Source organism: Clupea harengus, chromosome 23 (assembly GCF_900700415.2).
Source record: "Clupea harengus chromosome 23, Ch_v2.0.2, whole genome shotgun sequence".
In the NCBI taxonomy this organism is placed as follows: Eukaryota; Metazoa; Chordata; class Actinopteri; order Clupeiformes; family Clupeidae; genus Clupea; species Clupea harengus.
In genome coordinates, this window is record NC_045174.1 from 1,921,311 (window position 1) to 1,936,730 (window position 15,420).

General features: G+C 41.8%; 1 protein-coding gene across 1 annotated transcript; it reads left to right on the plus strand.

Moving 5' to 3' along the window:
• The first annotated feature begins 12,537 nt into the window (after positions 1-12,537).
• Positions 12,538-13,721, plus strand: LOC105896875 (cholesterol 25-hydroxylase-like protein). Its single transcript, XM_031561514.2, has one exon. It carries the CDS (start codon positions 12,573-12,575, stop codon positions 13,332-13,334), a length of 762 nt encoding a protein of 253 aa, XP_031417374.1. The 5' UTR covers positions 12,538-12,572; the 3' UTR covers positions 13,335-13,721.
• Positions 13,722-15,420: the final 1,699 nt, after the last annotated feature.

A 15,420-nucleotide genomic window follows, 5' to 3' on the forward strand; every position in this document is an offset into this window, starting at 1 on the left:
TCAAACAGGATCTTTTTGCGGTGTGTGGCTATGTATGTTAGTTTGTGGGACGAGGTCTCTGAACAATGTTGCAGCATAGCAATCACGAATGATGTGGTCAGTCTTGAGTATTTTTTCTGTTGGCTGTGTGCGATACGGTGAACCCTTGGGCTAGCCTATTTGATGTATGCTTACTTGTAAAGTAACGCTTGGATGTCTGTGGAGTGTAATTTGTGTCAGAATTTACGCTTGCATATGTAGGTATAAAGTGGCTACAGCCAACAGCATGAAGATATCATATCGCGATTAAATCGCAAATGCAATTAATCGTTTAGCCCTAGTGAAATAGTTCTTATCCAAAAGACATTCCCTTGTGAAAAGGGTTTGTGTTAGGATGGTGAGAGGTGTTACAGCCCCCCTGCATATGGTTCTAGGCTATTAGCTCTTCCGTTGATACCTTTCAACACTACAAGGAGGACATGGTCATAAATGGTAGATGGGGCACTTATTTGTTCATGAATGGTGTGATTATCTTACCTTTTGGCATTTGTTACTGAGAAAGACGGGTACCTTTGAAGGCTTGTGTCGACTACATACTGTTTTCGCTTGTAAATCCAAACAGTGTTGTGTTAAGATCTTCCCCTGCTGATGGATAAAAGTACATGAAAAGCTGAGAGAGATCCCATTCTTTAGCCTATTGAAAGGCTACACTATTCTGTGAGATGTAGGCTACTGAATGTAGTACACTTGATTAAATGTAGTACACTCAGTCGTGAGATCTTGAGTAACAGATGAGAACATTTCAGTGGGAAACTACACAAATAATTGTCTGACAAGTTTACTTTTTTCAGAAATTCTGTATTTGTATCAGCCCAAAAATGTATTTTACATGATGTCTTATAAATAAATATTTACAAATACACTCGTTGCCATCATACATCCAAACCATTGTACAAGATAGAATGCAGTTTTTTACTGTACAAAAACACATGTTAGTGTGTGAGAGGCAAAACATCAAAAATGAACAAATCAAAACGAAAAAGGAAAATACTACTGGGGACTCAAACTCTAAACTGTATGTGCAGGCAGGGAAATATAGAAATGTCCCTTGATCTCTACTGGACAGGTGTAATCGCTGTATACGATCCCCATGAAATTCAGTAACCATTGAGGCGATTGGTTCACCATGCATATTAATCGATCCCAGTCAAATGCAGCAATGAGCAGGTCAAATTACCCCACATCAAAAATGGTGACCGCACAAACCAACAGGAAAAATGATTTAGGTTAATGATTCTAAATATTATGAATTCTGGAGGAAACAAATCATTAAAAACTCCACTCTCTCCAGAATGTCTTTAAAATGTAAAGCAAACATTCTTCCATAAGGCATAACCTCTTTAGGATTCTTCCTGGTTGGACATCGTCTGTATGAAAAGAAAGACACCCAAATATGAACACATTTATGTTTCTGACTTGATCACTGACCCTAACAACATGATTGTATAGGGAGAACCTATTTCATTACATTACCCATTCCTCATCTCCCAAGAGCAGAACTCAGTGCTCATCAACACTCACCTGTTTCAGGAACAGCCGCCCAAGTAGCTGGTGGCCATGTTCTTCAGGTTGGTCCTGGTGCCCACTTTACAGCGAACATAGCCGTACATGTTGGCCCCCTGCACTACCACTCCCATGATGACCACAGCCTAGGAGTTTGGATGACAACACAGACTTGGTGAGGTTATGCACAGAGAAACAAAACTGAAGAGACCATCAGATAAGCAGCACAGAATTACAAATTTAAGTAGATTGTTTTTTATTGTGTCACAGGTGCACAAGGGATGACTTTGAAGAATACGATTACCAGAACGCTGCCTTGTGTGTTGATTTTATTATAATAGATCCATTTAGAATGAATCATTTAGTTGTGCATTAAATCAATCTTGAATATACGTTTGCTGTTTTCTACAGTGGCATTAGTAACCATTTGCCACTGTGATAATACAGAGAGTGTGTTATGGCATCGGTAATTAAAACATGTCAAGAAATAAAATCCTACCAGCCATTTAATCTTGAAAGAGACAAGGGAGCTGAAGGCAAAGATGATCCAGACAATGGGGCATATGAGTGTGCAAATTAGTGTGGTTATTATTGAGGGAGCCAAAATAAATATTAAACATTCAATGTGCTTTTAGTAAAATACTGATGTAATTTTGGTCATATTTTCATTTTACAAAAGCAAAAGCTATTTGTACCACTGTACAGAAAGCCATGCATTTTTGTGTCATTCTCTCTCTTTCTCCAGCTCACATTCACACATTCACACACAGCGACAATAATGGCTACCTTTCTGGACTCAAACACCCAGTGGCTTTTCCCATCATCATACTGATCATAACAAAAGCCTACATTTAAAAATAATACCAATAATTTGTAACTGAAGTAAGTTATATTGTTTAACAGAATGAAACTAGTCTTTAAGAGCCTAAACAGTTTGAGATGAAAAGGTGTCTGGTGTGCATTATTATGTACATAAAGAGCGATCGGGGTTCAGGAGGTAGAGGAGTCGTTCAGCAATCGGAGGGTTGCTAGTTCGATCCCAACTCCACCTCACCAAGTGTCAAAGTGTCCTTGAGCAAGACACTGTGAGCAAGAATGTGTTAATACTGTATAGTCTTCTGAGTGGTCTAAAAAAGATGCAACAGAGGCCTGGAGGAACAGGAAGTCCCCCACCTTGACACTCCAGAAATAAGCACTGCGCAGCAGGCCACCATGGGAGCGATAACGCTCACATCAGACCTTATTAGGAGAAAGAATGGCTGCATACCTAAATCTCAAAGAATCTAAATCTCCAACTACCGCTAAATCTCTAACCACTAACAACACAACCACGAGTTTGAGATGGGAACTGGTATTTTATTTTTGCTGTTATTGGCCACAGCTAGGCAGTACATTCAATTATCTCCCCCCAAAAAGCGCACGTGTGTGTGTGTTAAGCCGCAGCTATCTGTCGGTCAGGTGTCAGCCCCAGCTCTACTTGCTAACTAACATTAGCAGTGATACTAACTACAGTCGTAAGACATTTTCACTAGTCTGGCTTGCTACTTAGAGGTAGTTGGCAACTTGTCATTAAATGAAACCACTTGAAAGCCGAGGAGTGCGGAGGTAGATTCATCACAAACCATATGAGGTAGCCAGCCACGGCTATCTCTGCAAAAACAGTCTCACCAGTTAAATTTTAAGCAGTGGGTTTCAATGTGCTAAGATCTTTAAATGAGGCATGTGCTTAGGCAACATAGATAGACATTTACAGGTAGCCTAGAAAAATTGTAGGCCTACATTACTTAAAAACAAACAAAATATAACTTGTGTACTTGTGGTGGTCTCTTAAAAGACACTAATGAAATGTGCTTTTCCCACATTAACTTCACGTATTCTGTGTCAACAAAGATGTATGATAAAGCCTACTATTTGTATTGAATTATTCAGATCTCCCTCCCTCACCTTGACATTGCTTGGATTTAATAAAAAAAATTACTGAAATTTAATCTATCTGTTTGTTTGTTTCTTAAATCACTTTTGGTATAGTATAGACCTGTCTGATAATAAAGTACTATCTATTTATCTAATATATTTAGTGGTTATGGGTCTAAAAAACTATTCCAAAAGGTCCTGGAGTCTATGGGCCTGATCTGTATGTTTATAGTTCCAGCTGATTTTCACACTGAATATATGTATGAATACAATGCATTCAGTTGCCTCAATGGCCTTAACATTTTCTATGCTGGAAAAACCTACACCTGTCACCCATCTGTTCAGACTAGTCACTTATCAGCCAATCACAGAGGTTAGGCCTACTGCATGATGTCAGCGAAGTTCCTATCACTGATATTTTGTATTAATGACCTCAGATCAACAAATGAATATCATGAATATTTCATGATGTGATGGAATTCTGCTTATACCAATGTTTTGTGGTGGTTTTAAGGTTGGAGAAAATGTTCTCCTCATTCCTCTTACTCTTACTCACCACATGGTGGTGCACTTCACTTCAACACGTTTAGAAAGCAACCAGTTTGTCTACTGAAAGCATCTCTTCTGGGATGGTTCACATTTCGGACTCAAAACCCATATTTACCCTTATTTCCTTTGATCTCTGTGATGATCAAATCATGTTACAGTAATATCTAAGGAGACCCTTAGTTGTATAGTCTTCCACCACAGACATCCCCTAAACCCATCAAATGACCATAGCTGTCATTCAGTTCTCTATGTGATTTCTTGGAAAATATTAAGCAGTTTTATCATCTGCTTTCCTCGTTCTTCTGTAGATTACTGCGTTCATTCTTTTATTTACACTGTCATTCTTTCACTCATGCTTTGACTCTTGTAATTGTTTCACTGTGTATTTACAGCGGGTGACTGTTAACCTGTTGTCTGGTCGGGCAATCTGTATTTTACAGTCACAAAGTAAGTTATTGTCTGTCAGTTATCAGAGAGTCTGATGATTTTTCGATGTTGGTCACTTGGGCAATCTCTGTGTTCAGTAGACACTTCCGTTTTTATAGGTCACAAAGTTGGAGTTATTACAGAACTCTCTAATTTCTTTCAGACCAATGTGGATAATTTTTGCTTTTCCTTTGTAGCAAATGCTTGTAATCCTCCCATTGGTTGTGTTCTCTAAACACAGTAGATGACTCGTTCCCTTTGATGGCAGATGCTTCCTTGGGTCTATGGATCACATGGTTAGAGATAGAACAGAGGAACTCTCTAATTACCTTCAGACCAATTAAGGGGATGTTTTTGAGGAGATGACAGTGTTTAGGCTATATGAGGGGCATGTTGTCAGTGTATTGGGGCATGTTGTCAGTGTTTTGGGCTATACGGGGGGCATGTTGTCAGTGTATCGGGGTATATGAGGGGCATGTTGTCAGTGTATTGGGGTATATGAGGGGCATGATGTCAGTGTATTGGGGTATATAAACAAAATGTTCAACTCCGTTAAACACCGTACATTGTGAATAGAACCAATTGGAGGAAAAGCAGGGAAACCAAAGTGATGTTGCAAGTTTATATTTTGCTCTGACAAAGAATAGTGCAAAAGAGATCCTACAAATCATAACAAATAATAATGAGATAGAGATGCAAACAGCTTATTCAAGACACATAAAGTGTTATTTGAAAACTTGTGTCTTACTTGAGAAATGTACCTTTCCGCTAACCTCTGATGCTATCAAAGCAATCAGTGAAGGGTAAACAGAACTTTCCCAAGTTTTGTGTTTGCGTGTCATGCAAGCACTTGTCTTGCCTAAACGGTGCGCTACACAATTAGGCTACCCGAAAAAAGAAGAAGAAAAGTAAACACACTACACGCTATACATTCCAATCGAAGGTGTTATAGGCCTAGCCTCATAACTGTCATCACTTCATGTTTTTCCCCTTGCTGTAATCAATGTCTTAAAGTGTTTTGTTTATATGCACATCGGCCAGTATAAGGCGTTCATGGGCCATCTGAAAATCACATGTAATTACATGTAATAGCCCCAAGATGGTAACCTTACCTTTGCGTAGCTTGTCAAGGATCTAATGAGTGCACAAACGTAACGCACAGGTAATCATTTTAATGAGAGAAAGAAAGAAAGAAGGCAAGGAATATAGATAGATAGATTGCATTTCTTTGAAAGTGAAAGGTTGTTATCATTACCTCATGGTTTTTGGTCAGATTTAATATTGTTTAAACCAGCAATCACACAATAACTTCTTTGTTTTTGTAGCTCAACTTCTCTTCTGTCTTGACGATCTGTTGTGCTCTCTTTTAGGCAAAGCGTCACTTTCCCTCTTATAGTATTCAGTAGTTTACACACTGTTCCATTTCACTCCAGACAGGATGTTTTACTCAAACGACTATGATAGGTGGTGTAAGTCCATTTATTGCAATTGTAAACATGAAATATCCAACGGGTATCAGACTTTTAGAGAAAAGATTAGATTAGATGTTTTACTCTGATTCTGGATTCACTGCCTTTAAAAGAGATAAATATACAAATATTACAGAAGAGATCAGGCATACTACCAGTCATGTAATTTTGTATCAATGACCTCAGATCAACAAATGAATATCATGAATATTATTATTATTATTATTATAATTTAGTGGTGGTTTTAAGGTTGGAGAACAGTTTCTCCTCATTCCTCTTCCTCTTACTCACCACAGGGTGGTGCACTTCACTTCAACACGTTGAGAAAGCAACCAGTTTGTCTACTGAAAGCTTCCCAAATCTATGATCCCAGAGGGTTGATATTGTGTTACTCTTTAACTCTTGCTCGACTCTTCTGGGATGGTTCACATTTCGGACTCAAAACCCTTATTTACCCTTATTTCCTTTGATCTCTGTGATGATCAAATCATGTAACAGTAATATCTAAGTAGACCCTTAGTTGTATATTCTTCCACCACTGTCACGTCTGTGCTGAACCCTGCTCCGGCCATGACCCCTTTGAACTCACACACCCGCTACAGCCTGACATTCACACTCCCAGCTGCATTTCATCTCCATTCACAATTCCCTGGTTGCGTGCAGCTGCGCGTCATTCATTCACCTGATCCCACACACCTGGCACTCACCTGATCACACAATCACACACACCTGTTTCACACCCTATATACACTCCTCACTTCCCTCACTGCCCCGTCGCACCTCGTCGGACAAAGGACTTAAATGCAATTACTACACCTCCCGACCGGTTTTTCCACCATTTCGGGATTTCCAGATCGCTTTGGTTCATGTTTGCAGCCTGTTACAGTTCCCTCGATCCTGTTTGGTGATTTCCATATCAGAATCAGAATTATTTTTATTGGCCAAGTATATTTACACATGCAGGAAATTCACTTGGTGTGGTTGGTTAGGACATAAAAACATATAAAAAACATTGCAAAAATAAGAATAAAAGATAAATGTTTTACAAGATACATAATTTGGGCACGTCTGCTAAGATGCAGTGAATTGGAATTGGCATAGTGCAGTATATAAATAATTTACGCTGTAATGCATTTGTGTGAATGTGTGTGTGTGTGTGGGGGGAGACCAAGATGCAGGGGTCTTGTTTGTGAGCCCCACTGCTGTGGGGAAAAAACTGTTCTGGTGGCGCGAGGTTTTGGTCTTGATAGCCCAGAACCTTCTGCCGGATGGGAGTCTGAAATAGGTGGTGACCGGGATGGGAAGGATCAGCGATGATCTTGCCTGCTCTCTTGCTGGTCCTGGAGTGGAACAGCTCTAGGAGAGATGGCAGGTCGCAGCCGATGACCTTCTCGTCTGACCGAATGATCCGCTGCAGTCTGCCTTTGTCCTTGGCAGTGGAGGCAGCGAACCAGATGGTGATTGACGAGGTGAGGATGGACTCAATGATGGCTGTGTAGATCCCGACCATCACTTTCCGCGACATGTTGAATTTCTTCAGCTGCCGAAGAAAGAACATCCTCTGCTGGGCCTTCTTGATTGTGGAGGTGATGTTCTTCGCCCACCTGAGGTCCTGTGCCATAATTGTCCCCATGAATCTGAAAGACTCCACAGTGTTACCTGGGGAGTAACACATGATGAGGGGGACGGTTGGGGCTGGGCTCCTCCTGAGCTACCATCTCTACTGTTTTCAAGGCGTTCAGCTCCAGGTGTTTTTGGCTGCACCAGAAAGCCAGGCTGTCGACTTCCTTTCTGTAGGCGGCCTCGTCCCCATTGGAGATTAGTCCAATGAGGGTGGTGTCATCCGCAAATTTAAGGAGTTTGACCGAGGGGTGGCTGGAGGTGCAGTTGTTGGTGTAGAGGGAGAAGAGTAAAGGAGAGAGCACACAGCCTTGTGGGGCTCCAGTGCTGATGGTCCGGGGCTCCGAGACAAGCTTGTCCAGTCTCACGCGCTGCTTCCTGTCTGACAGGAAGTCAGTGATCCATCTGCAGGTGGGCTCAGGCATGCTCAGCTGTGTTAGCTTGTCTTGGAGGAGAGCTGGGGCGATGGTGTTGAATGCGGAGCAGAAGTCCACAAACAGGATCCTGGCGAAGGTGCCGGGGGAGACAAGGTGCTGGAGGATGAAGTGGAGTCCCATGTTGACTGCGTCATCTACAGACCTGTTGGCTCTGTAGGCAAACTGCAGTGGGTCGAGGAGGTGGTTGGTGATGGCCTTGAGGTGGGTCAGCACGAGGTGCTCAAAGGTCTTCATTACCACAGAGGTCAGGGCAACTGGTCTGTAGTCATTAAGGCCTCTGCTTTTTGGGAACGGGATGATGGTGGATGTTTCCAAGCAGGCAGGTACCACGCATTCGGCCAGCGAGGTGTTAAAGATGTCCGTGAGCACTGGAGACAGCTGGTCCGCAAAGTCATTCAGATCATTTGCAGGTCTTCCATAGAGTGGGGGGATTTGGTTTTGCAGCCTTTGATCACCTGAAGGCATTTCCATACCACCACCACCACAGCCTTGACATCGTGACTTCCAGGTCGTTCTAAGTTCTTGTATTTAGTTTAGTGTTTTCTCTCGCACTCTTTGATTCCGTGCAGTGCTCCGTCCTCGCGTGATTGTTTATTTTCTCCTTAGTTAAATATCTTCTGTGTTTTTCCCGTTTTGGACTTGTCTTCTGTGCTTAAGTATCCTGCATTAGTTATGTTTTTTTTTTGCGTTTTTCCCCCTGTGCACCTTGCTCAGGCTTGTCTCAATAAACTCCATCCCCCAGCATTCCCTGTGTCGTCCGACATTCCGTGACAACCACAGACATCCCCCAAACCCATCACATGACCATAGCTGTCATTCAGTTCTCTATGTGTTTTCTTGGAAAATATTAACCAGTTTAATCAGCTGCTTTCCTAATTCTTCTGTAGATTAATGCGTTCATTCTTTTATTTACACTGTCGTTATTTCATTCATGCTTTGACTCTTGTAATTGTTCCACTGTGTATTTACAGCGGTGTGACTGTTAACCTGTTTTTACAGAACTCTCTCATTTCCTTTAGACAAATGTGAATTTCTTTTCTGGGAGCAGACAGTATGATCTTCTGCTTTTCTTTTGTAGCAAATGCTTGTGATCCTCCCATTGGTTGTGTTCTCTAAACACAGTAGATGACTCGTTCCTTTTGATGGCAGATGCTTCCTTGGGTCTATGGATCACATGGTTAGAGATAGAACAGAGGTACTCTCTAATCACCTTCAGACCAATTAAGGGGATGTTTTTGACATCAACACAAGGGATGCCAACAAAATGAACAAGTTGGTGAGGAAGACTGGCTCTGTGGTGGGAATAGAACTGGACAATCTGGAGGTGGTTGCGGAGGAGAGGACGAGGAGAAAGCTGGATGCTATCCTGAAGAACCCCTCCCACCCTCTCTATGATGAGCTAACGCAGATGGGAAGCACGTTTAGCCACATACTGATCCCTCTTCGGCACACCACAAAGCGCCTTGGCCAGTCCTTTGTGCCAGTAACCATCAGACTCCACAACCGAACATAACTTTAATCTAATTTACGCCAGCTGAGTTGTACTTATCTTATCTAATTTTATTTTATTTATTTTTAATTAAAATTTGTATAAATGTATTCAAATTTGGATGTACTGTATATATTTGATTCCCATTACTTTGATGCTACTACACCTCAATTTCCCAAACGGGATTAATAAAAGTTGATCTATCTATCTATTGATATGAGGGGCATGTTGTCAGTGTATTGGGGTATATGAGGGGCATGTTGTCAGTGTATTGGGGTATATGAGAGGTGTATACTACATTTTCAACTCCAACACCGTACATTATGACTGGAACCAATTGGAGGAAAAACGGTGAAACGAAAGTAATGTTGCAAGTTCATATTTTGCTCTGACCAAGAATAATGCAAAAGAGATCCTACAAATCATAACAAATAATAATGAGATAGAGGTGCAAACAGCTGAACTGCTGAACTGCGATTTACCTAACTTACCTTTCCGCTAACCTCTGATGCTATCAAAGCAATCAGTGAAGGGTAAACAGAACTTTCCCAAGTTTTGTGTTTGCGTGTCATGCAAGCACTTGTCTTGCCTAAACTGTTACACAATTAGGCCTTATGGTAGCCTTATCTTTGCGTAGCTTGTCAAGGATCTAATGAATGCACAAACGTAACGCACAGGTAATAATGTTAAGTGAAGAAAGAAAGAAGGCAAGGAATATAAATGATAGATAGATAGCTAGATAGATTGCATTTCTTTGAAAGTGAAAGGTTGTTATCATTACCTCGTAGTTTTTGGTCAGATTTAATATTGTTTAAACCAGCGATCGCACAATAACTTCTTTGTTCTAGCTCAACTTCTCTTCTGTCTTGACGATCTGTTATGTTCTATTTAGTCAAAGCGTCACTTTCCCTCTTATAGTATTCAGTAGTTTAGATGCTGTCATTTCACTCCAGACATAGGACTTTTTACTCTGAGTCTGGATTCACTGGCATTAAAAGAGATATTAATATACAAATATTACAGAAGAGATCAGGCCATACTACCGGTCATGTGATTTTGTAATAATGACATCAGATCAACAAATTAATATCATGAATATTCCATGATGTGATAGAATTTTGCTTATACAATTATTTGTGGTGGTTTTAAGGTTGGAGAACAGTTTCTCTTCATTCCTCTTCCTCTTACTCACCACAGGGTGGTGCACTTCTCTTCAATACGTTTAGAAAGCAACCAGTTTGCCTACTGAAAGCATCCCAAATCTATGATCCCAGAGTGTTGATATTGTGTTACTCTAAAACTCTTGCTGGACTCTTCTGGGATGGTTCACAGTTCGGACTCAAAACCCTTATTCACCCTTATTTCTTTTGATCTCTGTGATGATCAAATCATGTTACAGTAATATCTAAGGAGACCCTTAGTTGTATATTCTTCCACCACAGACATCCCCCAAACCCATCAAATGACCACAGCTGTCATTCAGTTCTCTATGTGATTTCTTGGAAAATATTAAGCAGTTTTATCAGCTGCTTTCCTCCTTCTGTAGATTACTGCGTTCATTCTTTTATTCATGCGTTGACTCTTGTAATTGTTCCACTGTGTATTTACAGCGGTGTGACTGTTAACCTGTTGTCTGGTCGGGCAATCTGTATTTTACAGTCACAAGGTAAGATATTGTCAGTCAGTTATCAGAGAGCCTGTTAATTTGTCGATGTTGGTCACTTGGGCAATCTCTGATTTCAGTAGACACTTCCGTGTATAAAGGTAACAAAGTTGGAGTTATTACAGAACTCTCTCATTTCCTTTAGACCAATTTGGATTTTTTTTTCTGGGAGCAGACAGTATGATCTTCTGCTTTTCCTTTGTAGCAAATGCTTGTAATCCTCCCATTGGTTGTGTTCTCTAAACACAGTAGATGACTCGTTCCTTTTGATGGCAGATGGGGCTTGGGTCTATGGGTCACACGCAGGGCTGTAGTGGTAAAATTAGAGGTGGGTAAACTATGAATTTTGTGATCAGACAGACCTCGACGCGAAGCAACGCACCACAAAGCGTTGCGACTCTGTAAGGCTGTCCTGGCTATATTCCATTAGGTTATCAGTTAAAGTCATATTAAATCAATGACAGTGAATAAATGTGTTTGTAGTTTATTCAAATTCAAGAAAACAGTAAGGAAAAGTATGTGTAGGCCTCACAACAATGAATGGGGTGGAGGGGGACACAAAAGAAAGGACCGCTATAGGACCTAAAAAAAATGTAAGGCCTCTGGAAACAGGCCCTGGGTGTTACAGCTGAAAAGTATAATATAAAAAGAAACCATGCTGCAATTAAACACTTCCCCTGTTCTTTAACCATTGGAGAAACCTCAGGTGCGTTTACGTGCGTTTACCCTCCACTACAGCCCTGGTCACATGGTTAGAGATACAGTAGCACAGAGGAACTCTCTAATCACCTTCAGACCAATTAAGGGGATGTTTTAGAGGAGATGACCGTGTTTTGGGCTTAATGAGGGACATGTTGTCAGTGTATTTGGCTATATGAGGGGCATGTTGTCAGTGTATCGGGGTATATGAGGAGCATACTGTGGCATCCTGTTATATTTCTTAGTTAAATGCACAGTAATATATCTGAATGTGTAAAACCTCTTTCTCTTCTCACTCTGTCTTAGCATCTCTTACACCCATCTCTCCCCACTATCCTCCTCTCTCATTTTGGTTTCGTTTTCCTTTCTTAACAGCTTGGGCTTCATATTGGGTTCAATTTGAACTCCTTGCAAGTTGTCTGTCATTCATATCAATCCTTGTTTTTGTTGGCTTTTTCATAGTTACGATCTAAACATCTATCCTGTGCTAAAAGTGTCTCTCTAATCTCTCTTTTTGTTCTCTATCTCTCTGTCATATCCACCAGCTTACATACACACTCACGCCCACACACACACCCACACACACACGTGTCAGCGCGCGCACACACACAAACACACAAACTCAATACCTTAAAAATGTCCCAGGAAACCCCCAGTCACAGGAAAGCCATTTAAGGAGATAAGGGGGCCGGCCCTGCCAGAGCTATACTCTGGCTCCACAGGAGTTAGCAGCATAATCGTCTCGCACACAGACCCGAAGAGACATGTTTGCACTGCTACTACAGAACGTCTGGGACTGGCTCCTGACGCACGATGCCTTGCTCAGCTCCCCCTTCTTCCCTGTGCTCTTCTCCCTGGGCACCTACCTGCTCTTCTGCCTGCCCTACGTGGCCCTGGACCTCCTGTCACCGCACGTGGAGCTTATCCGCCGCTACAAGATCCAGCAGAGGAGCCATGTGCCGTGGGAGGTGATGTGGAGCTGCCTGGTCCACTCGCTCTATAACCATGTGATGTTCATCTTCCCGCTAACGGTGCTTAACTGGTACTGGAGGAAAGTGAGCTTGCCGGCCGAGGCACCGCACCCGTTGAAGGTTGCACATGACCTGCTGGCCTGTCTGCTGCTGTTTGATTTCCAGTACTTCGTGTGGCACATGCTGCACCACAAGGTACCCTGGCTGTACCGGACATTCCACAAGGTGCATCACAAGTACACCTCCACCTTCGTGCTGAGCACGGAGTACTCGGGCGTCTGGGAGACGCTCTCACTCGGCTTCTTCGCCGCCATCAACCCTCTGCTCCTGGGCTGCCACCCGCTCACTGAGCTGCTGTTCTTCGTGCTCAACATCGGTCTGTCTGTGGAGGACCACTGCGGATACGACTTCCCCTGGGCCATCCACAGACTGGTGCCGTTTGGACTTTTTGGAGGGGCAACCCATCATGACCTCCATCACCTCAAGTTTAAGTCCAACTACGCCCCGTATTTCACACATTGGGACAGACTGTTTGGGACTCTGCATGAGGATTAAGAAGGGCACTCGTGGGCATGAATGGCCCCAGTGACTTTTATTCTTTTATATTAAAAGGAAGTACAAAGTGCTGGCACAATTATGAACTCTATGAGCAGAAACCACCAATTCTAACCAAATCTTCTATTTATTCAAAATGATCTATGTTAGAGTGATTTGTTGCAATTATGAAATGGTATATTTTTATATGTTTTTAAATGGCTTATTTATTATAATTTATGCCAAATGTCCTGAAGATGAGCACAACATTGTTAATGGTCACTGACCATCAATGGGCACTGAAGTGATAAATGTTAATATTGCTTCCATTCATATGTTTCCATTCAAGCTGCATATGAATGAAGTAAACCTGCCTTGAATGTAATAAATGACTGTGCAATACTTACATTCTGAGCCTCCACTTGTGTTGTATTCCAACTGCACATGGTGAAACTGGAGGAATTTGACGTGGTTAAGGAATGATAAGGATGTGGCCATGACAACGTCCTAGTGCATGTCAGTGAGGTCTACTTCCTTATTGCAGAGACAGCTCCTCTAACCTAGTTCACCTGACAGTTTAGTTTACAGTATAGTGGCATTATATTCTCAGTGTTTAATCAGCGTCCTGGGAGGCACAAGTGTAACAATTCCAATTGTGTCCAAGTGGATACACTATAAAACAAAATCAGACTGAGGCACTTGCTACCTACAACCTATTCTGTCAATCATGATAACCCACATTGCAACTGCTAAGTGATAAACAAATCATTATGCCTGAGTACAAAATACCTCCATATAGGCCCCAACCAATCATGGTAATAGTTGTGGTTAGCAATTAGGGCTTACATTACGACTGGTTTAATCGTAAATTAGCCCCTGAGGGCAATCTAATGTGTATCTGTCCGTGTCACACATCAGAGAGAGAGAGAGAGAGCCCGTGATTACAATGAATCCAGTCTCAGGTATAACCAGAAAGACTCCTCTTTCATTCAAGTGCAGTTGACAAAAATAAGGTCAGCATCTTCAAAAGTACAGCATCTTCAAATAAAGGCATAAACATCTGTGTGCAGTGAGAGTTTGGCAGGCGTATATATTCAAAACACAATGCCCGTGAATGTTTGCAGATAATAATGGCTTCAGTATTCTCTCACATCGCAAACAAACCCACATCAAGCCGTATGCAAGGGCAAAGCCTTTAGGACACATTCCTGTTCCTGGAATCGCTTTTAAATCAATTGTTTTCTACCTGGCAGCGGAAGTCATTTTTTTGCTGCTAGAAAATCATAATAAGGGGATGGTGTCACAGACAGACAGACAGGCAATGGAAAAAGAGAGCTTTATTTCTGTCTTGGAAAGTCCATCTCTCTTGGGATGGAGGGCGAAGAAAGGGAATGGGAAAGGGAAAGGGAAATGGAAAGAGGTTGCAGGGGAGTTTTGGTTAATCAACACACATAAAAGTGCCCTGAAGTTGAGTCTGTAGTGTCCAATTTAAACGGATTTACCAATAGAGAGAATCGGAATCTCAAACACACTGGGAAGCAGATGCTTCCTGAGTCGGCCCCGGCCCGTTTAGGGGAAATCGCTCGTTTCTTGAAATGTAGTGCTGGGAAGTAATATCCATGTAGTCAATCAAAGGCCAGAAATCAATCATCAGAACCAGTAGGTAGAGTCAGAACAAGTCAACAGTGTTTGTGTGCTTAATGCATGAAACTGGAGGCTTGTACAATGGCCTTCTCAAAAGCAAAAGGAAAGGATTTATTTAGTTATTTACTTACAGTAATTCATCTCTTCATGTGCAACCACTCTCATTAATGAACATATTTCCGCAGTGTCATCTTGTGTTATCCATACCATCTGCCAAGAGGGAATGAATGTGCACTCCTGTGTAACTCTGGACGTGTGTGTGAAGGGATTAGGACAGTTCCTAAATAAAAAGACTTGGAAGTGACCACAGACTTATTTTTTTTTCTATTCTTTAGCTAACTGTCTTTTCTCGCTCCAGGGATTGCGTCTCTATCCTTACTGCCAGAGTAAGGCTGACAAACCACAATAAGGTTCTCACACGGCCTGCCCACTCCGAATGATTTCCAGATGAGAGTCAGAGGTC

Coding starts and splice junctions, on each gene's coding strand:
- LOC105896875 (XM_031561514.2), top strand. CDS start 12,573: ATGTTTGCACTGCTACTACAGAACGTCTGGGACTGGCTCCTGACGCAC.